The sequence below is a fragment of the Prinia subflava genome, chromosome Z (genome assembly GCF_021018805.1).
Source record: "Prinia subflava isolate CZ2003 ecotype Zambia chromosome Z, Cam_Psub_1.2, whole genome shotgun sequence".
Lineage (NCBI taxonomy): Eukaryota > Metazoa > Chordata > Aves > Passeriformes > Cisticolidae > Prinia > Prinia subflava.
The window spans coordinates 15,394,778-15,422,448 of record NC_086283.1 but is presented as its reverse complement, the minus strand read 5'-3'; the positions used below and the strand labels follow the sequence as shown (position 1 = coordinate 15,422,448).

Genomic DNA, 27,671 nt, shown 5'->3' with positions numbered 1-27,671 from the left:
CACCTTTTGCTTTGTTGTCTGATCCCCTCTTAAATGAGGAGTTGGAGGACGTACTGGTATTGCACCTGTGACGATTAATGCTGAAGGGCGTTTGTTTAGGATTGATATTTTATGCTGTCTTTGCATTTTTGTTCTGGCAAACATATTGCCCCAGGCAAAAGTTTCTGGAAAGCCCAAAAATAAACTGCCAAACTATTATGGATTTTCTTCCCCTTTTTTACCTCTTGCTAAATATAGTAACAATGTCAACATTGAAAAAAACCTCAAGATATCACAGCAGGAATAAGCATCTGTTTATGTCTAAAGTGTTTCTGCTTTGCTATCGCAAGATGACCTTGTCACTTAAAAATCATAAAAATATTTCCATAGAGAAGAAATGGAAGTTTGCTGAAGGGAATGAAGTTTTGGTGTTGTTTTCAGTTGAAGTCTGAACAGAGAGTTGTAAGCAGAGTTGAGCCCTGCAGCTGGTCCTGAACTCAAATGTTTCCTTCAGTCCAAATGCTATAAATGCAAAACAAATGACATATGAAATACTATTCCTGTTTCACATTAAAACTCCTGGAAGTTGTTTTCCACTGGACCTGGAGAAGTTCTGCAAAAATAATCCATGTTTTATGTTACAGAGTATTTGTTACACTGCATTGACACCTTGCTTCTAGGTTAAATACTTTATCACATATCCAGTAGAAAGAAAAAATAGGGGTCTTAACAAGTAGGAATAAATGCAGCTGTAAAGAATGCACAGGGAGCCCCCTTTCTTTTCCCACTTTCTTTCTTTTTTCTTTTTTTTTTTTTTTTTTTTTTTTGTATTCTTTTAATTTAATCTTGCAACTGCAACAATTTACACTTTTCCCAGTAGGGTGATTTTTCATTTGCACATAGATGTGAATAACATGAACTTAGGTTTATGAGATGATGGATGCTTAAAGGCTGCCAGGTACCTTGGACTGGCTTTTAGGAGGGTTTGGAGTATTCTCTTCTCCTGAACATACAGGAAGAGATAGGAATCAGTGTCTGTAGTTGGGCTGAAAATGCTGATCTTGGGTTTTGCTTTGGTTTTTGGTCTCTTAGTTGGTCTTGTTGAGCCCTGTGGACACTCTTGGTTCAGAGAAAGTGTCCACAAATCTCAGCAGCAGTTATGGAGGTGGCTCAAGACATGGAGAGGTTCTTGGAGAACATGGAGAAGCAGTGTCTTTACTCATGTGCTCACCTTGGACTTCAGGGCATAACAGGGAAAGGTGAATGATGGCAGGTAGAAATTAGGACTGCAAAATAAAACAAACCAACATACACACAAAAAGATGGCTGTAAATTTCTTGTCAGATTTCATAATAAACAACAACAAGATCAACTAAAAACACTTGGGCTACTTTAACTCTCCTGTGTCTCCAGAACATTTACCTTTAAAATGCTGGACAAACTAATAAAATCGAAGCTTTTTTTTTTAATAGCATAAAATGGTCTATCTGGTCCCCTAAATTCCCAGAGTCCTCTTAACAATTCTCTTGTTTGCTTGGTATCAGAACATATGGAGAATGAGGCCAGGGATTGCGTGGAAAAGTTGTAGCATGAGGGGGAAAGAAAAGTAGTTTTCTTTGAAGGAGCTGATGAATCAGTGTTAGAAATAAGAGGTGCTTGTGTAAAGGCAGTAATAAGAGATATAGATGAGTGTGAAAACGGTGACTGTAGTTTTCTGGGGTAGAGTTATGCTAAAGCTAGCAATGCAAGCAGTTCTGCACTATTGGAGAAGAATCCAGCGTGATGCAGAGCTGCTGTTCCTATTGTAGAGCTAAGGGAGCTGGGTGGTGTTTCTGTGATTGCCCAGCAGAGGAGACAGATTCATACTTAGCAGCTTCATACCAGCTGGTGCAGTGCTGGTTCTCACTGCAAACTGTACCTCCAGTAGCTGGCAAAGATTTTCCTTCAAGAAAAGAGAAAAATTAAAAGAAGAAAGAAGGGGAGAGTGGAGTCGGGTGGGCTGTGGCAGACAGGACATGACAGAAAAAAAAACCCCAAGACTGAAGAAAAGATCCTTGCTGCATTTACTGGAAAGGTCAATACCCAGCACTGACCATCACGGCTTGCAGGAGTTTGGAACAAGTATTGCCAAGACCCAGGTGCCAAGAAACCCCAAGATTCCATGTAAAATCCTGTGATTTACAAGGAAGAACTCATGGCCTGGTTTGCTGGAAATGGAGTATGGCATGAATACATTATGGTTTTTCTCCCTGTCACTTTCAAGGCTACAGATTCATCATCTTTTACACATCTCCTTTCCTGTGTCACTTTTTGTCACCTTTGTCACTTAGTGTCACCTGGGCCTTTAATCTGTCTGGAAAGAAATATGACAAAGCTGAAGGGACCGTGAAGCTGTTGTAAAAGGGATAAAATGCATGAGCAAAAGCAGAGCAACCAGAGCTTTAATGATGAGTGTTTTTTACCTGTTTCTCCCCTTAAAATTTCCATAGCCTGATGTCTGACAGTAATAGTTCATTGAACAGGCATTAGGTTTTTTTCTATGGTTTTTAATGTAAATTAACATCATCCCTTAAGTGTGCTGGAATGAGAAACCTGCCTGTTTCACCCTGGGATGATAAAAGGAAGCTTAAAATGCCAAGTGCCAGATGCAGTTTTGCTGCCCAGAGAGAGGAGTGTGAAAAAAAAGAGGAGGTTGAGTTATTTTAGTTTTTGTGTTGGTTTTTTTTGTTGTTGTGAGGTTTGTTTGTTTTTAAAATATGAACCCTTTTTTAGTTAATTTTGTGAGGTACTGATGCCACATAATATTTGAGATTTTATTTGGTTTTCTGTGTTTCCTCCCCAAGGTGGCAGTGATAATTTGATCTCACCTTCTTTAAAAGTCGCTGTGCTTGGCAGGCTTTGCTATTCCCCATTCCAGGAATGTGTAGGGGAGCTTCAGGATGTCTCAGAGTTAGGGGGAAAACCTTTTGCATTTCTATGCATCCTGCATTCCCCATTCTACCCCTTGTATCATGAAGCTTTTAGTCTCTTTGGTGATATTGCAGAAGGTAGCATGCATTTGAGGAGGCTAAAAACCTGATGTTCACAGACAACTTTCTAGTTGTGTGTTTTTGCTTCTATTTTATGTGTCCAAGTTCCTGCATTAAAAAAAACCAAAGGGCCACAAGGAAATCCTTGACCATTCAAATCCAATGGTGCCTTGCAAAGAAAACACAACACAGATGAACCCTAAATGTGTTTGTTCTTTGTCCTTCCTCCAGTTCCTCGTAATACTGCATCTTTACTCATGATTTTGAAAGGTATCTTTGTGGTTATTCTGTGTAGTGTGGCCAGTGCTGTCCCTTCAGCCAGGAAGACTATTGATTAGACCAGTGAAATTGCTTTTTGAAAGGCACATTAAGCCCAGTAAAGGATTTTTGTTGAAAGTGAAATTCTGGATGATGTTCAAAGTCTCTGCTGGAAACTGCCCACTTGCATGGTCCAAACTACCTATGATATCCCAGCATGGGTGAGGACAGTTACCTTTTTTTGTTAGTAAAATTGTTTTTCTGTCTATATAATAAAACTAGTCATTTGCTGTGATAACTGTTGTCTTTCAGCTAGAAAACACGAGAATGTCTCAGCCCTCTGGATTATCTGGTATCCAGCAAAACAGCCTGATGAGCAAGCATATCAGCTCTTATTATTCTTTCCATAAAATTAAAGAAATTATGGAGCTTAAGGCAGTCGTTAATGAATCAATTTTAATTTATAGGCTCAAATAAAATCCGCATTAAGGCTGACAAACTGTAGCCTCAGGTAAACACAAATCATTTCCACTGCAGACTTAAATGAATTCTGTGCTGGATGTCACAGCTTCTGCCAGAAGAGCAGGAGGGTCAGGGGTCCCATTTCACATCAGAGGGGGCATCTTTAGAATCCTAAAGAAAATAAATGCAGTACTCTACCCTTGGGAGGTCTCTTTCTGGAATGCAAAAGCAGAAAAATCAAAAATTAATAATATTTCTCATTTTTATTAAACAAAGAAGCAGAAGTATCACTATAGAATCACCGTTTGCTAAATATGTTGCATCACCAATTGTACGTTGTACATGGGTGCTTGTCCCATGAAATTAGAGGCAAATGTCGGTTTCTGCACATGCATAAGTCAGTCACCCATGGACCTGTATATGCCTCAGGAAGAGCATCTTGCAGAACCCAACCTCTGTGTGCGTCCTCGTAAGCTGAAAGATGCTTACTGCAGCAGGCAGGGTCACTTCCTTCGGTGTGTCTTCTTCATGGCGAACAAGCTTTTTGGAAAAAGTTCCTCATTTCAGGAGACGCATCCATGCTGGGCAGAATGATGGAATAAAACTTAGCCATTTGTCTAATGCAAGGGTGTTGTCATGTGAATGATCAGACTGGGAAGTTTCCCTAACAGGCCTTGTATGAAAAACACTATTTCATAATTATGAATATCTATTATTTTTTAGACAGCTTATTTGGTGATTTTTTTTTTCTCCCACTCAAGTGTTGCTGTATCTAGTTTTTGCTTTGGCTTAAGCCAAAGATAAATACAAGATAACTGGTTTTGTGGGAACACTTCATAAAAATGTTGCAAAACATTTTGTCTGCTATAGAACATGCAATGATTATTTTTTGCCACCTTTGTGGGTTTAGTCCTTGCATTTTGTTTGGTGAGGATTCTGGTATTAGAGAAACATCTCCTGAAGGGGAAGGGTTAGGCCACCATGCCTTTTCTCTTTTGGTAACAAACTGATGAAGTCGTTGGTGTTTGCCCTCAGCCTCTGTGTGCTCAGTGCTGAGCTTTCCCAGCTGATGCTGAAGTCCTGGCTCCTGCATCTTTTTGACACTGGAGGAGCCACTCAGCTTCTCGACCTGTCCTGCTGTGTGGTCTGTTTTCTGACTCTCATCTTTGTTGCTTTGCAGATGCAGTAATCGGACCCAGTGTGCGGTCGTTGCCGGCCCTGATGTGTTTCCAGACCCGTGCCCAGGAACGTACAAGTACCTGGAAGTGCAGTACGAGTGTGTCCCTTACAGTATGTATCTTGATATGTTTGTTCAGTAGAGATTCATTGTGGAGATTGGGCCAGCCTTGAGCTTGTCTCTTGTTGCTCAAGGGCAAGTAAAGCAGACCACAAGCATCATATGAGACTGAGCTGATAAGATATGAAAAATGGTTCTCTGTGTCGGGTTTTTGCTTAGGTTAATAATATCCTAATAATGTCCTGTGTTGTACAGCATAACAGTGACATATCATCTTCTGGGAAACCCCATTAGAGAAAGCAGACCAGAGGAGTGAAGCACTATTGCTAGCCTACAGCTTCTCTTTACAGAGGTTGATGCTTGTAATCATACAGCAGTGTGCTTTGACTGACCTATGTTCATGTAATTGGTGGCATTTGATAAGTGCCTTAAATACAGTATTGTATCACCAAGAAGGTAGGTAGTTATTGTTTTGGATAATTCAATGTTTGATGGTAGTAAAATACTACTTTGTAAGCTTCCAAAGTTACAAAGGCAAATTACAGGCAAGCCATTTAGACTGAATTTTTGAGGGTAGAAAGCTAGTCACCTGAGATGACAACAATATGTGCCAAGCAGGAAATTCAGAGAATACAAGAAGTTGTGTACCTCAGAATTTGCCTTCCGTAGAAACCAAATTTCTTATGTGCAGTTAAGGCCTACTGCCAAAAAGGGTGTACCTGAGAAAGGAAATAGCAATGATAATACGAGAAGTGCACTTTCTATTAGCAATTGTAGAGAGCTGAATAACAGCGCCATTTCCAGGTCTTCTGTTTGAGCAGGCCAAAGCTTATTATAACACACCTCTCAAAATAATAAAGGAGTATGGGAATGTATGCTTTCAACCCATGGTGTTGTATTGTGAGAGCAGCAGGAGGCATCAATTTGCTGAAACTCAGAGTTTGGCTGGAGGACTAAGATCATCTTTGTTGCCTCAAGCATGGGCTGCAGGAGAGCAGACGTAGGTGAGCAAGGACAGACACCCTGTCCAGAGGGCAAGCAAGAGCTTGCAGCCCCTGGGGTGGTCCCCATCCCTGAGGCAGGAGGTGGCCACCTGCCTGCTGTCACAGCCTGGAAAGACTGTGTGGTGTTTGGCAGCTGTGAAATTCCAAGATCACCTCTCTGAGTAAAGGGGACCTCTCTGCTGAGGGTCCTGGATACTCTGCTGGCAGGGGCCTCAGTGTGTCTCAATATCTGATTTTTCTGAACAAAACTGTGAAGCTTCTAAATGCAGCACTGAAATGCTTTTTACGGGGTGAGCTATTAAACCCGTGGAAAGATTGACATCAGGGCTTAGGGTCTGCCCTATCAAGCAGAATATACTCCAAATTATAGTTTGGAGTTATTCCACTCTAAATGGGGCTTTTCATTTCAGAAGCAACACTGTGCATGGAAAGAGTTAGGGAAGATTGGTTTCAACTTATCACAGCAGGTTGTATTTCCTTGTGATTTATGATTTGCATGAGGGTATGCTGTTCCCTCCAGAGACTGGGCTGGTAAAGCAATAGTCATTACCTGGTACCCCTCCACAGCCTTTGTTGCACATAAAACAAAGAAGAATAGTGGCGCCTTGTGAGAAAGGCAATATGTTAATATTATACCCTGAGGTGTTAATTGGCCCTGTGTACAAGATAAAGAATAACTCTTGTGAGAGGTTGCTCAGTAGCAAATATACAGTAGGGGTTGAGTATTTTTTAATGATCTGAATGTAGGGAGGAAAAAGATGACAACTGACACGCTGCCTTTGCAATTAAGGTAGGCGCTTTGGTGGCTGTTTCCTCCATTTCTTTATGAATCAAATATAGTGCCTCTGCACAGTCTTAGAGGGGGAAGGCAAAGGGTGAGCACACGATGAAATAGGATCCAGTCTGCTGAGGTTGTTGTTGTTTGTTACCTAGGAAATTTTGGGTCAAATATTCATGTGTTGCTACTCAGTGTAGCATCAATGAGATAGATTATGTTTAGGCAAACTATGTCCCTTCATGTGCCGACATGGAGTGGGAAACCTAGAGTTCCGTTTTATTCTTCTTCTCTCCTCTTTGTTACTGCCTTTATTTCTTGCCTCAGAATGGTCAGATTAACTTTGTAGGAGCTCCCTGCCTGGGTGACAGGAGTGTCCCAAAACTGAAAGCCATCCAAGTGACGGGGAAGGTGTCAGCTCTGGGCAAGTAGGTCAGCAAAGGCATGGCTGGACCAAAGCCACGCCTGGTGGATGAAATCTGTTCCGCCTTATACGCTCTGTTACTGTCAGAGGTCAGTTCTTGTCACTGAACCCACATGCCACAGCCCCTGTGCAGTCAGCCTTTGGTGAATCGTAGGGTCTGCCATATGGCCATCTCCTAAAGGAACACCTCCGTTGCATAATAAAGGAATTAATATTTCAGCAGGCAGTTGTACTTGTGTACAATTCCAGCTTGCCTTTGTCTGGTTGGATGGGTTACTCCTCACAGTTTCAAATCAGTCTTTGTGGACAGAGAGTGGGTTTACCCAAGTGTTGGCTGAGCAACAGAAGGGAGGGTGTGTGCATCTCAAGAGGAGAGGGTTTGGGAGTCATCTTTAACTGATGTTGTTAGGGCTGACCTTAGGTACTCGTGCTTAATAGAGTGCTAGTCTATATGCTCCCCTAAAGAAAAAATATGGAATATTTAAAACTGCATTTATTAGTCTGATTCTTTTGGGATTTTTATTTATTTATTAGCTCTTCCACCACTAACTGATATTGTTTTCAAGAAGAAAGCATCCTTCTTTCCTCTCAGATGAGGGAAATCAAAGTGTCCTCCAACTTCAGTAGCTCATATATTGTAAAATGTCCTTTACATTGCCCCACACACGGCATTCCTGTGTGTTCACTAGAGATACCCCTGACAAGGAGAGTTTTATGAGGCTGCAGTTACTCTCAACATGTGGACAAGATGAGCAATCATTACGCAGATATCCTGATCCTGTAGTTACTTTATCTGGTAGCAGCAGCCTTCTACTAGAATGGACAGTCATTCCAGGACATCTGGACTTTTTAGGTTGCCCTCTGACAGTGAAAAGCAAGTAAAAGGCAAGTGATATCAGCAGGTAAAAAGATAGCAGGCCTAATTTGTCAGGCTTCAGTGGCATCAATTGTCCTATTTTTCTGGTATCAGAAAAAAAATTGGCGAAGTAATTTTGTCTTTCTCAAAGCAGGCCCTAGCATGTGGCATGTATTTCTCTAATGCCTGCTTTTCATTCTGTCCCTGTCCTTCTGAAATACTTAAATTACTGTTCGAGTTTTCTTAAATTGAATTTTCTTTTAATAATTACTGGCCAAGAGAGTTTTTCCATGGTTTTAAATTGAATATGTACCACTGCAAACCTGCAATCTCCCATTGCTAGAACTGTGAATATGTTCCAATGTGGAGAGGTGACTGAAAATGCATTTAAGCTGTTTTGTGCTGTGTATTAGTATGAGAAACCTGACATGGTGAGGGTCCTTTTGATCCAGTACTCTGTTGTTTCCTACTGCATTCCTTCCCTCTCCCTTCTCCCTTTACAGAGCAGAGTTAAATGGGAAATGGGAACAGCGGTGGTGGAGGTGGTTTTGTAAAGCTAGGTCAACACTCTCATTGCAGAAACACTTCACTATCATCTTCTGGTGCTTGTATAATCCTGTTGTCATGGTGCCAGTACACCTAGGAGTGTAATTTTTCTTATTTCACCTTCGTAATGTGCTAAGGGCTTTTCAATTTTACTCATGAGCTGGCTTAGAAAGCAGACGAGTGGTTTATCCAGAGCTGTACATGAGACCAGTGGCCAGCAAGAGGGCCCAGTTTTGCTGGAGCAGTGATACTGGGAAAGGTGCTGAGCTAGTTGTAATCAGTTGTAATCAGATTTTCTATCAATAACACGATAACCCCAACCCCACACTTTGGTTTTGCTAATACTGCCTCTGTATGTATGTGACACTTCACAGCTCAAACCATCCATGTTTTAGTAGTTCTGCAGGTGTTTCTGAGAAGGAAGAGTAGAGTGAACAACCCAGTTGAGGCTCCCTTTTCTCTCTCAAGCACATGTGTTCCCTGGGACATGGCAGTGGCACTGCCTTCATGGGTGGCACTCCAGATCAGAAGAGGGGAAAATTCCAACATGCAAGCAGCTGTCGGCCACTGGCTTAGACCAAAATTTAGGGATTGTCTGCATTTAGTTTTTATTTCAGTTTTGAAAATGGTGTTAGTTGAAAGCACCAGAGGTATTTTGGAATGCTTTCTTTTGTTCGTTTCCCTGTAGAGACAATCTTAGAGGCTCCCAAGGATTCAGCACAGTGTTGAAAAAAGCATTTTGCTATCTGAGTCAGATTTACCTTCAGTTTTCTCTAAGCTCCCTTAGGTTCTAGGTTTTGGAGGTCACAGAATAACTTGTGCACTGTTGTCCTTCAGAAGCAGTCTGTTTTTTAAACAGGGAATCAGAAGATTTTAGCTGTGGGATAGGGCAAGGTGGCAAAAGGGTGGTGACTCAGTGAGGACAAGCACATTGCTGTGTTGATGGAAAGGATGGCAGCAGCAGGAGGGTGCCTTGGGCATGGCATATCCCACCGTGATGATAATCTGCCTAACACCCAGGCCACAAGTCTTCCGTCAGCTTTTAATATAGGGGAGATCTGTTCAAGGGGATGTTTCTTGCAAGGAAAAATGCTCATGGCTTCCAGGGAAGGATGAATTGCTCTTTCTTTCTGTTCTGGGTAAACGGACTAATGTGAAGGCACCTCACATCTCTGGTGCTTACAGAGAATTTCCTTTTTCTTTAATACTAACAAGAGGAAGGGAAAAAAACCCACCCTAACTCATGAGTATATTTCATCCTTTCTTTTCTTAGGACTTCTTTTCTTTTTAAACATGGAACCTGAAATCACACTTCCCAATTGCTGTAGTGATGGAAGAAAAGGTCAAAGCCTTGCTAGAAATATTCCTTTTATTGCTGATAGAAGAGTAGATGGGCTCACATATCAATAAAAGTGAGGGATGGTAAGTGTGATGTGGGAACAGAATTCAATAAAGTTTTATTGTATCACAAGTGGACTGAAGTGCATTTAAAAACATTAAATGAAGGCACACAATATCTGTTCAGCTGGACCTTAGGGCCAGTGAATAGACAGATAATTGAATAATGACATTTTTAAGAGAATGCAAGTGCTAGAAAGCAAACTGATATTTTCATTGCTCTAAGATTGCTGGTAGAAAGGAAAAGAGAGGGGAGAAGATGGGACAAAACTGCAATCTGAAAACAGTTTAATGAGACCACTTTTCCCAAGAATACCGTTCTTAATTATTTCTGGAGTGCTGTAAGGCCATTATGCGGCCTCTAGGCTTTCCCTGTGCGTTTTCTCGCCTCCTCCTCCATCGGTTGAGACGTGGTGTTTGCCCACTGAGAGCAGTGTTGTGTTTTGTTAAACAAATGGACTTGCAGCTTCTCTGCTTTTCTTTTGCCCTGCATTTTTATGTCTGCTTTGTTTTTATTTTCTCCCAAGAGAATTTGGTCCCTCAAGGCCAAGCAGGGAAAATGGCAAATGTTCTCAAGGGATTAAGCCTGACTGTTGGCATTTTGGCCAGTAATGAGCAAATTCCCTCCTGAAGGCAGGTTTCTTTTGTTGTATTTGTTAAATATATTATTTTTGTGCCTGGGCTGGGAAGAATAAATAAAACCAAAGGAAAAACAACAACAAAAAAACCCACCCAAAACCAAAAACCCAACAGCAGACGTAACTATCCATTGTGATTATTTCTGAGCAAAGAATCTTTGTGTCCTGCTGACAAATTGCTGTTCTTCCAATGCATACAATTTCCTGGCATTGCAGTCAAAAGAGCCTCTTCTTTGTATTCACTGACATTCCCAGCTTTGCTTGCTAGTTAGTTTTTGTTGGTATTCTTTAATCCACGGAGGCAGGAATAAAGAATGTATTGCTTCACTTATCAGTCTTCTTTTACTGTGTGTTTGTGGGGAGAGTGCACCAACACAACGGCCCATTGGAAAGCACTCTTGGTTAAAATAACCTGATATTATGGGCCTTTGCAAACCTACAGGCTGACCTATCTGCATAGTTGTATGCATAGTATTCAAGAAGGGGAGGAAAGCTAAGAGCTAGGGAAATAAAGGTATTTGAAAACTTGAAGTAGCCTGATATGAAGGGAAATGAACATTCTTGTAAGGCACAGTGAAACACATGGCAACATGGTTAATTTTCTAATATGGGATGAGTTTTGGCTTAAAATAAGAAAGTTAGGTGGTTTCCAGTGTATCTGTAATGCATACTGGTTTGAAGGTGTGTTGTCAGCAGGAACAGCACGGATTTTCTTGTGGGGAAAAGCTAGATACATGTTAGGCAACCTCCACTGTAGGAAGGCCATCTCTACCTGCTGCATCTCTACCTCTAATTTCCAGCATGATTCTATGAAAAGCCAGCTCCTGCTGGCTCCTATAATCTCTGTCCTTTCCTCTAGGTTGTGGGATACTTCTTCATGTCTTCAACCCATGCTAGTGTGAGCCTTTGTGTGAAAAGTAATTTCTTCTTTTGTTCTCAGTGTTTAGCAGATTACCTTCTGAGCCAGCTCACTGCTCCCTAGACTCAGACTTAAAGTATTGAAATGCCTCCATGCACTGATGCATTCTGTCTTCAAAACATGCATTGGTTCTGGAAATCTCCATGAATAACAGATTTTGTTCCTGTATGTCTTGGAGTTGCACAAGCTCTCTTTATCAGAAAAGTCACCACAGTGCTGTGCTCAACTCCATTAGGTCTGAGATGTCATAGTGGATGAGAGTTGATGAGAGTGGATGAGAGTAACACACTCACTGGGCAACCTATGAACTTCTCAGATGATCATGGGATGCTTGATTGCACATTTGTTGATATTTTTGTTATATTTTTTATGCTTGTACAGCTGAGAGAAATTGTTTAGGCATTTTTTTTTTAAGAATATGAAAAGGTTTCTGTTGCAGAGCAAAAGAGGCAAAATTCACATCTCTCCCCACCATCATCTCACTCTCAGAAAATTTGTAGTGTGGAGACCCAGACTTTAAATAAGTCAAAGAATTTAGTGTAGGTCTGTTATGTGTTTCTCTCATAGGCTGTTTTTCTTGATATAGAGCCCTGTCAGTTCTCCTGAGGGCCTCTATAGTTGGTTTATTATGGAAGTTGAAGGTGGAAATCTGTGATGCGTAATGTAAATTATTTTATGAAGATTATTAATATAAGGCAGTAACCTAATTCCTTGTGTGACTTCTGTGCACTATTTATTCCCGTCCATTCCTGACCCATAGCAGCTGAAGTTTTAGTGAGAAAGTGTAGGGGTTTGATTTGAGTCTACTCATTTAAACTAAAAGATGCTTAAAACCTTTCAATCTGTTGCCTGATTGCCTTTGGCCTTGGAGTCTGAATCAAAGGTCATTAAATTGCAGGAAAACTTTCTTTTAGTGTCAGCAAACTTTGGGTCAGGTTCCTGGTAACCTGAGGCTGTCTGAATTCATTAGTTTTTTTTCAAGAAACTCATCTTTGTCACACTTATTTGTAGCATAGTAAATAACTGATATTGTCTCAGCCAAAAGAGGCATTGTAGCCAATACTACATAGAAAGAAGATATTCTTCAATAAAGTGATAGGCTGCAGTCCTCCCACCTTGGCAGCTGATGGTTCCCCATCTAAATAGTGAGATATCTTTGTAGTACCTGAAATAGATTTGTTCTACCTTAATAAAGATGCTAACAAAACATAGCAACCTGACCCCTGCAAATGCTTTTCTGGAACGCCAGTGGGAAGCACCCCACTGGCTTTAGGTCATCTGTACCAAGCCACGTTTTTCAACTCTTTCATGACACTTCTAGATATTTGCCTCCAATTTGCTGTCTAAACATGACCCCTCACTTCCCAATTGTTTCTGAACAATTGTCATCTTTAAGGGAAATACGTATTTCTTCCCATCTTTAAAATCCCACTGTCTAAATTGTGTTATTATGCCAAGTATCCTCTGGAGACACTCATATGGGTTTCATATGTTTTATAACAGATCTTCATGAAAATAATATTTATATTTCCAGGTTTTATTCCTATTTTCCTTTAATTTCTCTTACAAGAAATATTGCAAAGGTTTCTTTCATTGGTGCAAGCAGTGTAAGGAGATTAAGACCATCCTTGCCAGGTGCTATTATAAATCCACAAAAGAAATGAAATACATTTATTGGGTTTTATTCTGGCCAATAGGGAGAACAGAATATGTGTATCCAGTGGCTGAGTTGAGGATTGAAGTTCATTTCTTCTAGCACATAAGGGATGAGAAGGGAGGGGGGAAATTTGAGTATATTAAGGCAAATCCCTTTAGTGTGTGAAATACGAAAATGCATCTTTCCAGATCTAAAAATACAACTTTGTTGAATTTCTTTATATTAAAAGGGCTCCCAGGAAGAGAGCCAAATACATCTGAATGTATTACTTTTTCCCCTTATTTCCTCCACTTTTCTTCCTACCAACATTTCCAGTCAACTTTTAACAATATAGGGCTGCATGAAGCCACAGTAGTTGTATGCACCTCAAGCTCTGGCAAAGGAGACAAACACAGACTGCGTAGTATTTGATTTTTGTTAGCTTCTGTTTCCAAGAGGAGTAAAATGTGAGGAATTTTGGAGGACTAAGGCAAAGGGGCCTTCCCAGGGTATCCTTTTGAAAAACAAACAAAACACCAGACAAAATCCTGCAACTTATTTCTGGAGGTTTCTTATCAAAGAATAGTCATGGCATGTCATCTAACTGGGCTGATTGCTGGACTAGGCAGGAATGTTCTCAAGGGTTTTCTTTTTTTATTTTTTTCCATGGGGCGGAGGGGGTGGGGAGTAGAATGATGACCAATTCAGATTAGAAAAGATTTATTCCAATTGATTTCACAGATGACTGTATTGCTGAGGGTCTAAACTAATCTCCTCCTCCAAAGTCCTTCTTCCCTCCGTGGGTAACTTAAAAATGTCTAATGTAGTTTGAAAAAATGCTTTAATCTCATTTATCTTTAATTTCTCTGTTCCGCTCTACAGGCCCACATAAAAAGATTTACAGTAGGTATTTATCCCATCCAATATCAAAAGCAAATTCCCTTCCCGATCTCAGTTTTCACTGATAATCCTCAGAGATGTATAATTTTAATTTACCTTGCAGATGACGTCTACTTGGTTTCTCTCTCTGCTTTTATGAAGGTGTTATTCAGCTGCACCTCATTAACTCTAGTTTGGTTTTCTGGATTTTTTTTTTTTTTTTTCCTTCTCTCTTGTGTGTGTGGAATGGCGTTTGTGAGTGAAACTATTGTCTTGTCCTTTGCTGGAGTGCACATGCTGGGGCAGCAGGGGCTGGGGTTGGCATGTCACCGTGTAATCCAGCTGAGTCCTTTCTTTTTATCCTAGGAGAGGCAGCGTCGGGAGCTTGTCCTTTTTTTTCGCTTTAAAAATTAATAACCTTGCATTTTTCCATTTCATCCCTTACAATGGCTTACAGGACCACACAGATGCACACTCACGCACCTGAAAGCTTCCAAAACTTCAGATATGCAGACCTGCAAAATAATGGTTCTACTAAACAGAACAGGAACTATTGTGCTCTTGGGATTTTGAAAATGAGTCTATTATATTTAGGTACCCTAATGAAAGCTGAGCTTCCCTGGAAATCTACCTTTAATGTCTGTACAGGAAACTCTCTGGCGTCATTCCACCTATGTTACTATTTAAAGCAGCAAATTGTGCATTTAAGTGCTATTCTGAATGCAGCCCTAAAAGATGGTTCCACGATGGTTCTGCAGCAAAACTGAAGTGTTGGCAGGAATGTAAAGTCTGTGGAGTAAAATGCAGACTTGAGTTTGACTTTCAGGAGAAGAAGAATCAGGAAACAATACATAGATGGTGTTGGAGATATTTTTTTATTAGTAAGACATGCTTCAAAACACTGAAATTGTAAGATAAATGAGTTTTGTAGTCTAGCCTCATGTGGGAAAGTAGAATGGAGAGGCTGGTGATTCTCTATGGTATGAAATTACACTGTATCTCTACTGGTGGTCCTTTCCTTATCACAGGCCGAAATTAGTCCTGCTTCGATATAATCGCATTTGTATCCTGCTGCTGCTTTGGGTATTTACACTCAGGTTTGGCAGTGCCTGAAACAGGAAAGACTGTTTCAGTCAATAATCAGTATGGAGTTGCAGGTATGGAGGCACCAGCTACTAAAATGTAGTAGGGAAAAAATGGTCCTATCCCACAGGAACACCTAAGCCAGCTCTGATGCTGACCAGGGCGTGAGATGCAGAGGCACAAGCTGTAAAGCAGGGATAAATTTACCACGTGGATGTTAGTACAAGGCAGAGTTGTACCCGCGGTTTCACTTGGGCCTTTCCCATTGGCACCACTGGGACGCTCCCAGCCAGGCATGTGCATAAAGGTTTGATGGATGTCAGCTTGCATGTTTGCATCTTCTATATGGTGTATGCAACTAACAGAAGCCTAATTTGGGGCGTCCTTTGTGTGCTCAGGCTGGGGTTTCAGAGAAGAAACAAATAGGCCTTTGTCCATTTAAAGACTTACTCAGAAGAGTGAGCATGTGCCATGTACATTTCCAGTGAAGTCAATAATTAATATGTTCCAGATGACTCTAGTAGGGGAGGATATTAGTAATTACCATGAAGTGACAAATCTACATTCTGTGGTTGGTACTTTGAAAACAAAAAGTCAGTGTTTCTAATAGAATCCATTAAAAATATGTCCTGATTCAATTGTCATGTTTAGGTTAAAATAATGTCTTAAGTTTTGGATGGGTTTTTTCTGATATATTTTTTTAAACAGTCTTAATAGAGGTATAGTAGTTGTCTTTCAGCACATGCCTTTGATGAGAGCCCACTGAAACACTTGGGAGTTTTCTTGTTGAGTTGAAGGGAATTTGGATGCAGAGAGTGAAATTGGACAGTATTTAAATCAGTGCAGCCTTGCTTATTAAACAGTGTGAGTCTGAGCCTTCACATTTAGGAGAAATTTGTGGTGCAGTGATGATAATATGGAGAGATTTCCAGTGAAAAGGAAAAGCATTTCTTTCTCAAAGAGGACTGGTCCGTTCTGCCATCTCATCTCAGAAACAAAATTAAGTGACTAACAAAGTCTCAAACCACTTCTAGAGCATACAAAAATAATCATTCACATTTTGCCTTGATGAAAGGAAGGTCACAGAGCTGTGGTTTGGTATGCAGGGAGAAGACAGGAAAGGCCAAATCTCAATTAGGGTTGAAACTGGCCAGTGCTGTGGCAGATAACACAAAGCTTTTTAAAAAGTACTTTAATAGCAAGACAAGGTGTAAAGGAAACACTGGGAGTGATACTTGTTGAAGGTGATCACCCCTCTAATGGAGATAAAGAAAAAGTGGAGGCATTCAATATTATTTAGTTTTGTTTCCTAAGTCTTCATTAATCCTGGTAGGCCTTGGGATAGCCTGGTCCTTTCAGTTGGAGGACCATAAGTATGTGAGAGCAGTGACTTTCGTTTTGTGAAATTGTAAGGGACCAGCTGCATCAGCTGAATGTTGACAAGTCCATGGTCCCTGGTGGAATTCATCCTGGAGTACTGATGGAACTAGCAGATGTTATGGCAAGACCCCTCTTGATCATCTACCAAATATCTTGGGAGTCTGGGGAGGTCCCTGCTGACTTTAAGGTAGCCAGTGTTATTCCAATTTATAAGAAGGACTGTTAGTCTAACATCAGTTCCTAGAAAATTATGAAGAAAATCATAGTGGGGTTCCACTGACAGGCATTTAAAGAATAGTCTAGATGCCAGGCACAGTCACAAAGGCAGAGCCCTGTTCAAATAATTTGGTATTTTTCTATGACAAGGTCACTTGCCTAGTGGATCAGAGATCTGGATACAGGATGTGAATGCACTACTAGCAAGTTTGCTGATGATCCCAGACTAGGAGTTGCTTTTAACTCTCTTGAGGGATGAGATGCTTTGCAGAGGGAGTACAGATAGATTGGAGCATCAGGCAATGATTGATGGAACAAAATTTTACAAGAACAATTCCTGGGTTCTTTACCTGGTGTGTGGGGGAATGGCAGCCCTGCAGAAGGGGATCTATCTGGTTGACAACAGCTCAGTGTGAGCCAGCAGAGTGCGCCATGGAAGCCCAGAGGACAATCCTGATCCGGGTGCATCAAACACAGCATAACCAACCAAACAAAAAGAGTGATTATCCCACTGTACTAAGCATTGATGCAGCCTCCACCTTGAGTCCTGTGTGCAGTTCTGGACCCCACAATACAAAAAGGATGGTAAGATGCTCTAATGTATCCAAAGGAGGGCAACAAAGCCAGTGAACGGGATGAAAGACTCATCTGTGAGGAGCAGCTGAGAACTTTGAATTTGTCAAGTTTGGAGAAAACGAGTTCAAGGGACAGCCTCGTTGCTCTCCCTAGCTTCCTGCAGAAAGGATGTGTTAGAGGGAGGTGCTGAGCTCTGCTCCTTGTGCTCCAGTGATAGGTAGGACACATTGGAATGGTCCAAACGGTGTCTGAGGAAGCTTAGTCTTGACTTTAGGAAGCCTTTCTTTACTGAGAAGGTCTAGCACTGGAGGAGGCTTCCCTGGAGGGGTGTTTGACACCCTAAGCCCATCAGTCTTTAGAAGCATTTGGACAATGCCCTTAATGTTATACTTTGGTTTTTGGTCAGCCCTGAAGTGGTTGAACAGTTGGACTCCAGATGATCATTCCAACTGAAAATAAACCATTTTTGCCATGGGAAGATGCTGATGCTTCCCAGAAAAATGATAAATGGGGTTTCCAGAGCCCCATGTGAGTGCCCACAGACAGTTGGGCATTGTTGGTGTAATGTGTGGTAAGAAAATTCAAACAAATTGCTTTGCAACACTTCTTCATCTGAACATCTACACTCCTGTTGAAATGGTTTTTTGCAGTCAAACACAGCCCAAATCTTATCAATTATGAATGGCTGCAACAGATGGTATATATTATTGGTTTTAAGAATAAATGACACTTTTCAAACAAGAAACACATGCTGCTCAGCAGCTTTAGCTGCCACTTCTGAGATGGGAACCAAATCCCTGACCTTCTCTTCCCCTCCACTTGTTGGATAACATCCTATTTTAATAACCGAAAAACGAAGACCATGAAATATTGCCCCATGTAAAACTGTGTGCAAACATCAATTCTGGTGTAAAAGGATCCTGCTCTTTCTCAGCTTGCAGGGAGCTGCACCTGTCTGGGCAAGGGCAATTTGTGTTTGCAGTACCATTATGGATCAACCTTCCCCAAGAGTCCTTGGGACAGGGAATTTCTGCAAACTTCTTACTTGAAGTTTCAAGAAGTTTGTGTAATGTTGCTGCAAAGAACTGCCTGTAACCTGGGATCAAGGTATATCATGATGATGTTGACGAGTACTTTGTCAGATTTGCAGGAAATACTGTGCATTCCTTCAGCTTTTCTTTCAATCCCCATTTGTTGCATTGCTTTCTTTTAGAAACTGAAATAATTGCTGTAAATACAGCAGGTTAAGGGTTTTGGGGGCTAAAAGCCTAGCTGTTGAAGAGCAATCCTGATGGACTGTAGCAATCCTCAGAAACTGGACCAAAAGTCTTGGAGACTATATTCCCTTAAACTTGTGCCTATTTTTGCTATAGATATAAAATCCTATGTATGTGCTTTGTCTGGAAACAAATAAACTGGGTAAGCATCTGCAGGATTGGTGCCTAATTTGGTGGAGAAAAGTCCATTTAAAAATCTTCATTGCTCTTACAAAATTTGCTATAAAAACGTTTGCTGTTTATGATGCAGAATACATTTAGATGCAGTGCCAGAACAAATGAGCCAAAGGTATTTTGTGATAGTAGCCATTCAAAAATAGAATCACAATAATTTGTTTATTTTCTGATTTATAAAATTGCTACAGCATCTTGGCTGAAACTGTGGGTAGAAAGCGTGTATTTTCCTCCTCTGGTGTTTTAAAATTCTCACTTAACATTCCTAACACAGCAAAACACTCATTTCTGTGTCTTTAAAACCAATCATATTAGTTATTCCCCTGCTGAATTTAGTGCTGATTCAAATGCGCTCTCTGCTCTCCTTGAAAGGGAATTTTGGCTCAATTTCTTTAGTGCAAAGCCCTTCCTTAGTGCCTTGATAACACAGTGTTATCTTATTCTGTAATACTTCACCATACAAAGCAATCTCAAACTCAAGGAAGCATGCCAAGAGACACTGGGCAAAAAGCCCTTATGTAAAGTTTGAACTTCTTTCCTTTAACAGTGTAGCATTTGCACAACCTTCTCTTCAGGCAAAGAAAATAAATAAATCAAAACAAAGCACTGGAGTTAACCAAGAAGGTTTTTTTAAGCAGTACACTTGATATTTAATTTAATGGGAAGAAATCAACTTTATGTCACTTTTATCAGACTAAACTAGAGGAATTCTTCAGTGGTCTTTGCTGACAGTGGGACAAACTTCTTGTATTGTGCCCAGATCTGTATGTAAAAAGTTTCCAATGTGGATTTGATGCCTTATGGGTCCCGTGTGGGAGTGTGGTGACAGTTATGCAAGGCCCAAGGGATTTTTTTGGTTTTTTTCCTCTGGAGCTCAGGATAAGAAAAGGCAGACCTAGGTAGTGATGGGCACCTTGGCAAGAGTTGCACCTCCTGCTACCCAAATCGTGCTGCTTGAAGATGCGCGGGAGATGCATCCTTCTTCTTTGCTCCAACCTGTGATCCTTCCTGTGATCCTTTTGGCCCAGTGCTGAGTTACTGCATTTAATGTGGCATTGGCTCTCTTTGCCATGCAGTTTGTGGGCTGCATAAATCTGAGCAAGATGACAGTCTCATTGGAACTCAAGATGTGTGGGAAGGAGCCTCAGGTACTCAAGGTTTGCAGTCTTTCTCATGATATCACAGTCCATGGAAATTAGGTGTATGGATACCATTAAGTAGTGTCAAGATGAGTGCTATCTCCAGAGAGATTATTTATCACTTTCCTTTCCCTCTGCCTGAATTCAGGGAGGTTTTATTGAAAATTCACCTCTCATCTCCCCTTTTATTCTTTCCACTTCATTTCTCACATTCCCGCTTACTCTGTCATAAATATACCTGCACAGCTGTGACTGTAGCTTTACAGGCTTCAGCCTCTTAAACCCAAATGCTGTTCTTTGCAGGCGACCTCACCTTTCAGGAGCAGAGGCTCTCTTGGAACATGCAGGGGGATACTGGCTTGTAGAGCATTGGATTTACTATTAATCAGTCAACTTGAACTTTTTTTTTTATTTTATATTTTTTTCTCATCACTCCAGTAGAGAGTCACAAAATGTGACCCCTGTCAGGAATGCAGAATTAGCCTTAGTGCTCACATGGCTTTTGTGGTACCAATGGTGTGTTTGTCTTTGGCCAATCAATAGGGTCAAGAGGCGAGAGATTGGTTTATGTCAGTGTTTGCCTGAAGTCAAACAGGTAGCCAATTAAATTTTCCAGTATTGAATGAGAAGAGAGTGGTAGTGTCAGTTCTTCTACAAATGCATATTAAATTAACATGATGCAAAAGTGGCTTAAGATGATTCACAGCAATGATTTGACCCAGTTATGTGTTTATTGCATTTAAAAGACAACTGGGGACTTGATTTCATTGCCAGCTGTTTGGTAGTTAATGATCAGTAAGAACTCATCAAACTGAGAACAACTTATGTTTCTAAATACAGCCCGCCGTGCTGAATTTCAGACATTCCCAGAATGAGTTTTGTGTGGGTAATGGATCTAAAAATAAGGAGAAATACGATTTTATCAGAGACTAACAGTATATATTCATTGCAAAACGGTTCTTAACAAACAAAGAAAAATTATATGCAGAACTGATGGACTTGCTTCTAAATGCACATAATTGCTCTGACCTACAGCTGTATGACTCCTGATTAACGTTGGCCTTAAATGAATGTCCTAACACAATTTTGAAACCTATATAATTAGCAGGAGATGACAAAATTGTTACTTCCTCTTCAGACTGACATTTTTACTGCAACCATTAGTTTTAAAAACGTCAGGCAAGCTCTCTGCCTGAGTGGTCTGTCCAGTATCATTGTTTAAAAATTCATTTGTGGAAACAATTGCACATATGATAAACATCATTTTGAAAATTCAATTTACCGTGTAAAGAATTTGGGAACACAGTTTTTCACAAAACAAAGTAAGTGAATTAGAGCCTTCTTTTCACAGCCTGCAGGTTTTCTTTCAAGCAAAATAGCAGTGATTGGGTTTGGTCTATAAAAGTTTAGGCATTAAAGCTCCAAAGACAATGTGCTACAATAATGTTGAATTGAAGGTGCCTAAGAGAAAATGAATGTTGCAGGGTTTGTTTTTTCCTTTGATTTTAGGTTTTATTATGTGTGTGCCTTGTTAGTTCCATTTAAAGAAATAAAAAATGCAAATATCTCTTGCTCTAAAACATACTTTATTTGAAAAAAACATAAATTATTTCATGAATTAATTGAAACGTAGTAGCAGCCTGATGTCTCTCTTCTGCCAGTGCTGCATTGGAGATGGTTCAGTGATGATGTGTGGCAGCTCTAAAAAAGCATGGCAAACTGAGTGATGCTCTGGACATCACACAGAAAAACCTCTGGCTTTGCTCAATCGTCTTTCTAGTTGAGAAGGAATCCATTATGTGGGCCAGAATTTTGGACCAGTGGATGCTCCCATTGGGCCATTTGGGCAGGTTTTTGAAGTGGGGATTGAGCAGAAAACAGAATTTCAGCACTGCTTGTAGCCATACTTTTAGCTTAAATCCAAACAAAATTTGGTTTAGTTTCTCAGGGAGCTTCCCAATCAGATTGTTCAGAGATTAAGTTTTTATAGCAGCCCAGTACCTAACGGCAGAGCTTTTCCAACATCATGGTCTGCCAGGACCCCAAACCTAACTGACCTGGACTTCGAAATTGATACCAAGGAATCGCTGGAAGTACACATACCCTGTTGTGTATCCCTGTAACTTCAATTGATCTAAAAGCTGGGAATGTTTGGGGCTAGGCACACAGAAGGAGTTCTGTGTTTTTAAAAACCCGGTCATGTCTCTGTAAGGCTCAGTCCGCAGGAGTTGATTAATGCAGCCGTGCCTGATGCTTATCCTGATAGAGGTGCTTTGCAGTGGACATTGCAGACTGCCTGCACTATTCCTGGCTTCTCAGGCAACTGCGTAATTGCAGAAAGATGAGTGAGGAGAACAGCAAACTTGGCATGTAAGCCTTGCAAGAGAACTAATCGACTAAAAAAAAGAGAAAATCTTCAGTTTAGGGTTCAATTATAATTATTTAGAATTTTTGAGCACACTTTTTATCCAGAAGAGCTGATCCTTAATCCTAATCCTCACTGCAAAAAGTGGGACTCATTGATACTGGCGAGGAATACTTCAAGTGATGTTGTTACTTGCCATGTATCATTCTAAGGAAAGGCAAGTTCTCCATGATTCTGTGGATCATATGGACCAGCTACATGTAGATGTTACATTCTTAGTTTGTGAGTGTTGCAACATAAGGTGTAGAGAGGGGAGGGCAAGACCTGCAGGGTTGTTCATCAGTCCTGTTTTCCTCTTGCTGACTACCTGACTCCCTTGTGTAGGATTCTGGAAGGAAACATTGTCTTGGTGTTACAGTGTGATGTTGGTGCTTCAGACTGCATTTCTATTCCCCGGATATGAGATCTCACTCTACAGTCCTCTGTCTTCTGGATTTGCTTTTAGAAAAGCTAATAAATAGACTTCACATTATTCCTGATTAGATTTGTTTAGTCAAAATGTATCTCTTTTCTCGTATCTTCCCCTGCTGTCTTTAAAATGTCCAGTAGAGGACTTTCCCTGAAATGAACTAATTTTTGTTCTGCATCTTTCCCATCTCCAGTTCTAATCTTGGACTAGTTGAAAGCTTTCTGTTCCTTCTTTGTTTGCCCTAAAACTGCAGTGTAATACCCTATTATGATACTAGAGATGATTTTAATTTATAAAATTAAAATGTGTGAGGTGCTAAGAGATACTTTTTACTTTAAAAAAACCTCAATTTGTACATGTATTTGCTTAAATGTACTTGTGAAAAAAGCCTTTTTTTAAGAGTTTGCAAGCAGTTCAAATTTTTTTTTTGTATATAAATGCAATTTTTCTCTTTCTATTTTCCTTTGAAATGTGCAGTAAAAACTGCTGAATGGTGATCCTCACATTTTCTGTATGGATCCCATTCTGTACAAGAGACCTCATGTGTAACAGTGTTGAAAATCTAATCAGGAATGCTTCATGGAGCTGCAAAATCTCTGTGGGATAAAACATTTTAACAGGGTAGCAAAGCTGTAATTTCCAGAGAAGGTCATGATTGCAAATTCTGTGGTGACTGGGTGTGACCTGGATGAATCCTGGTGGTTCAGAAGGAAGCCCAGTTATTCCCCTAAGCTGATGGCCTCTCTTTTCTGTCTCAGTTTTCCTTTCGTGAAGCATAGCTGTTTTGTGGCTAAAGGTTGGAAAACAAAGCAGAAATTGCGATTACAGTCAACAAGCTCAGCATTCTCCACGCTCAGGTCCCAGGCGTGATGGCATTGTGTGCAGCAGTGCCATTTTCCACTATCGACTCTGTGAGCAGGAGCTTTCCCTGACCTGCTCTATAAAGCCCGTGTTGCACACAAAGCCCAAAGTCCCCTTTAGATTTATTAACAAAGAAAGCAACAAAAACTGGCGTGCTGAGCCACTCCTAGGGCTCCTCCCCAAGGACTGCACTGCTGAGAGCTGGAGTCCTCTCTGCACTCCAAGTACAAACAGGGGAGGCAGGATGTGCTTTGCAGAGCTGCTTAACTCTTTCCTGGGATGAACTGCATCTCACTGTCTCCTGGGAGAAGAGAGGGTGTTGAGGAGGATGGGGAGGCAGTTCTTGATTTTTTTTTTTTTTAATCTCAGTCTCCACAGCATGCTTACACTACATGACTTTTTGTATAATCTAATGGGCAGATTCCTGCTGTTATAAGTAGGAAATTTCAGAGTGGAGGATCCTGTGACTCTGAAGCTATTGTGTGCATGTCACACGCCTCACCGCATTAGGCTACCCTTGCAGTCGTGGCCAGGGAAAGCTGAGAACCTGACAAAGAGCCTAACTGGCTGTGCCCCACTGATGCCTGTCTGTCTTGGCATTTATTTTCCTTAAGCAGCTAAACATCTCGTTCTGCTCTTCCCTGCAGTGAATGCCATTCCATTGAGGTCTCTCAGTGATCCTGAACTCCAGCTCTTGCTGTTGTGTTTTCCACTTTCTTGTGGTTCTGGTCTGTGTGTTTTCAAAGTTGGCATCTTTGGGATCCTTGGCCTCTGCTGTCATTGCTAGGAAAGCAAACAGTAAGGCCTTTATTCAGAGCCACTGCAAGCTGGTGCAGTTCTGGTGGTGGATATGAGGCATGTTTCCTCTCCCAGTATGGCATCTGCCAGTCTGGTGTAGCTCTGCAGCAAGCATGTACATGCAAATCTGCTTCCAGTTTTGTTTTACCTTGCAACTTAAGAGCCTTCTACTATGCAGACATCAGAAATGGAGGAGAATGATCGTCAGTAAGAACACCAAATGCCCTGGTGCTCTGTTGTTACAGACAGAAAGGATGGTGGCAGCCGTGGACCATTTGTAGGGGGGTGTGGCTCCAACCCCTGCTGTTTCCCTGTGTTTGGTGCCCATCAAGCAGCATCCTGAGGCCCAGCTGCCTCAGACCTCATTGACAGTGGTTCACCAGTGGTAACAATGCTGGTGGAGATGAAGCTGTCAGTTCCTTGGCTATCCCTGCTCGTGGGATGGGCACCACCAGCAGGTTCATTCAAGGACAGCTGCCCTGACCACAGGGTACTGAGATGAGCAGCTTCTGAGCTTTTGCCAGTGTCATGGAGGGGTTGAAGTGTGACAAGAAGGCAGTGTGCCCTTAGGCCATGGTCTGTGCTGTAGACATTCCTTTTGGGACCTGACTTTTGTAAAAGAGGAGCATCTGTGTTGCGCACCAGCTTTTAAAAATGGCTTTCCAAAGTGCAGCCTGTTCTGGGAGTTTAGCCTTAGAAAGACTGGGGCCAGGCACAGCTCTCAAAGGAAAAGAAACAGCTTTTGATGTTGCTTCCTCTGAGGGATATAGAGGAGCATTTCTTACACACTTTTCTCCCTTATGCTGCTTGATGAATTCAGGCATAGATCCATGGGGAGGCTGTCACCAGGAAGGGCTTGGCCAGTTTGTAAGCCAGCACCTGAAAACAATGCTGTAAAGTAACAAACCTTCTCAGTTCCTTAGAGCAGATCTCCCTGTGACTAGACATACTCCAGCAGACTCTGCTGATGGCAGACAGACACCCAGACAGGTGGCACAGCTGAGAAGATAGCTCAGAGTTCATTGGCAAGACATAACTGCCCAAAGCCTGCATCCTCACTCCTGAGCAAATGTGATCCATGGCAGTTCACAATATTGAACCTGTGGGACTAGAGGAGAAGAAAAAAATCTCTCTTTATACCTGTTTACTGTCTGTCTAAAGGGAGGCCACCATCCTGTATTCTACCAACCATCCTTAAAAAGCTGGGTCACCTGGGTAAGGTGACCTTGACAGGCTGCACACAGCACACAGGAAGGATGCTGACAGCTGCATTGGCAGTGATCATCCCTTGAGGAAGGCATCTGTGCTTGTTCCTTATGCTTGCAGGTTTTCACACTTGATTTTGGACCATGGTTACAGCACAGGAAGGCAGTTTTGGTGCCATTTCCCAGCTCTGCCACAGCTTCCTTGGGCAAAGTAGGTAATATTTTCCTGCTACTGTTCCCAAATGGAAATATTAATCAATCTTTAATTAACCTTGACTGTGTTGTTTGTTTAGCTTGCAAGCTAATACGAGAACAGTCTTTTCTCACTTAGTAGTGGACTTCTGCCTATTTCTGCTCTGGCCCTGGGATATTGCTACAGGATAAGTACCATCAAAGCAACAGTACACTGGCTCATCTGGTATCTTTGCCATCATGATAGTGTCACCACCAGTGGAAATATTATCAGTGGCTTGTTGATTAACAATTTTGACTGAATTATGAATCCCACCATGCAAAACAGAGGCGTTCAAATAAGCAGTTTAGCAATGTCTTTGTTACTTATGTTTAAAACAGGATTAAGAGGAACATAACACAAGGTATATCCATGAAAAAGCCAGCTTTCTTCCCCAGTGTTTTAGGAACTTTTTACATTACATTAGTTTTTTCATTAGTTTTCTAACTTTAGGCAAGTATGAACAAAATACTTTTTATTTCTCAAGGCCTCGCTTAAGGGAATCAGCATTACAAGCTGAGAATATGTATGGAGATTTTAAATTAGCTGGTTTTTTCCTGTGAATGTAAGTAATGAAGTGATTGTTTCATGCCTTTCTTTAAGAAGACAAGGCCTCTTCCTTTTGGCTGTTATTTTCCCTCTATATTTGGTTGTGATGCAGTCAGAGATGACCAGAATGGTAAGCAGTGAGATAAATTTTCTGAGACAGAATTACTGTTCTGTTCCAAAGGGGCATGTGGCTTTGGATGGAAATAATGGATGATTTTAAAACACCTATTTAGGTAGTGGTTTATGGTATTTTGTTTGGTAGTTGTTTTTTTTTGTTGTTGTTTTTGTTCGGTTGGTTTTGTTTGTTTTTTTTTTAACTTAGTTTTCTTACCAGCATCCTTGCCTTCCCCCCAAAACATGAAAAGAAAGACTTTTTAATGTGCTCTTGCTGTTCATACGGTGACTGTTTCTTGTGGCTCCACTTGTGCTTCAGGAAGAAGACATGTTTAGCAAATAGAGGTTTATTGTGGGACATGCAGATCTCTGAAGAGCTCTGATGTACCAGACTTGTCATCTTAGCTTTTCATTGAATATACTTCTCCTTGTGTTCACACACAGCTGTGCAAATGTCAAACACAGTTTCGTTTTGCAAACTGTGCCACAAGCACCTGGTCCAGTTTTCTTCCGGCTTTGTGGTATGACTTGGAGAAAACTGCAAAAATCCCTGGTTTTCCCCCTTTTGTCATCCTGAAAACTCGAGTGATAGTATTTCTAGAGAGTTTGTGAACTAAGAGTTGCTGTAAGCAAATAGACAGTGCATTAAACCTCTGGCCAGCTGTCCCAGGCCAATGCTCCTTGCTCTTGTCAGAGTTTCAAGGTATTGGCATTTGTGTTGTCTTCCACACATGTAAAATGGAAATGCTACTTGCTCGAGTGGCGTTTGAAGGGAGGAGCTGTGTAACACCTACTCTTTGCATTGAATAGGGAGTGCAGAAGCCATCGGTCAAAGGTGTATTTTTCAAACTGGCAGGTCCACTAAACGATCCAGGGGCCAGCAAAGCTGGCTACTTCCTGCTTGCATTTCTTACTTGCTGGCCACGACAAGACCAACGCCAAAGCCTTGCTCAGAAGGTTCCTCACGGCTTGAAAACACATGCAGCACCAGAGCTGTCCCATCCATCTTTTTTCCTTTCTCTGTTTGAGTGTGTCACCAGAAGAGACAGCACCAGCTGCCAAGAACCCCCAGAAACTCCCTCTTCGGCTTTCAGAACAGGGCAGTCTCTCAGACAGTGGTGTGTACACTTCATCCTGTCTCTGTGTCTTGGGTCACGCACACAATCTGCTGTTATTCACAGGCATCGGTGTTG

The 27,671-nt window shown here is 41.2% G+C and overlaps 1 protein-coding gene across 8 annotated transcripts in view; it reads left to right on the top strand.

Annotated features, from left to right (window-relative positions):
• Positions 1–27,671, top strand: part of ADGRL3 (adhesion G protein-coupled receptor L3) — a 491,700-nt gene that overhangs the window by 276,634 nt on the left and 187,395 nt on the right. For all 8 annotated transcript variants that reach the window (XM_063423663.1, XM_063423656.1, XM_063423662.1 and 5 more), the window contains one exon: positions 4,909–5,018. In XM_063423663.1, coding sequence (XP_063279733.1) covers positions 4,909–5,018 — 110 coding nt within the window. The remainder of the gene's footprint in view (positions 1–4,908; positions 5,019–27,671) is intronic.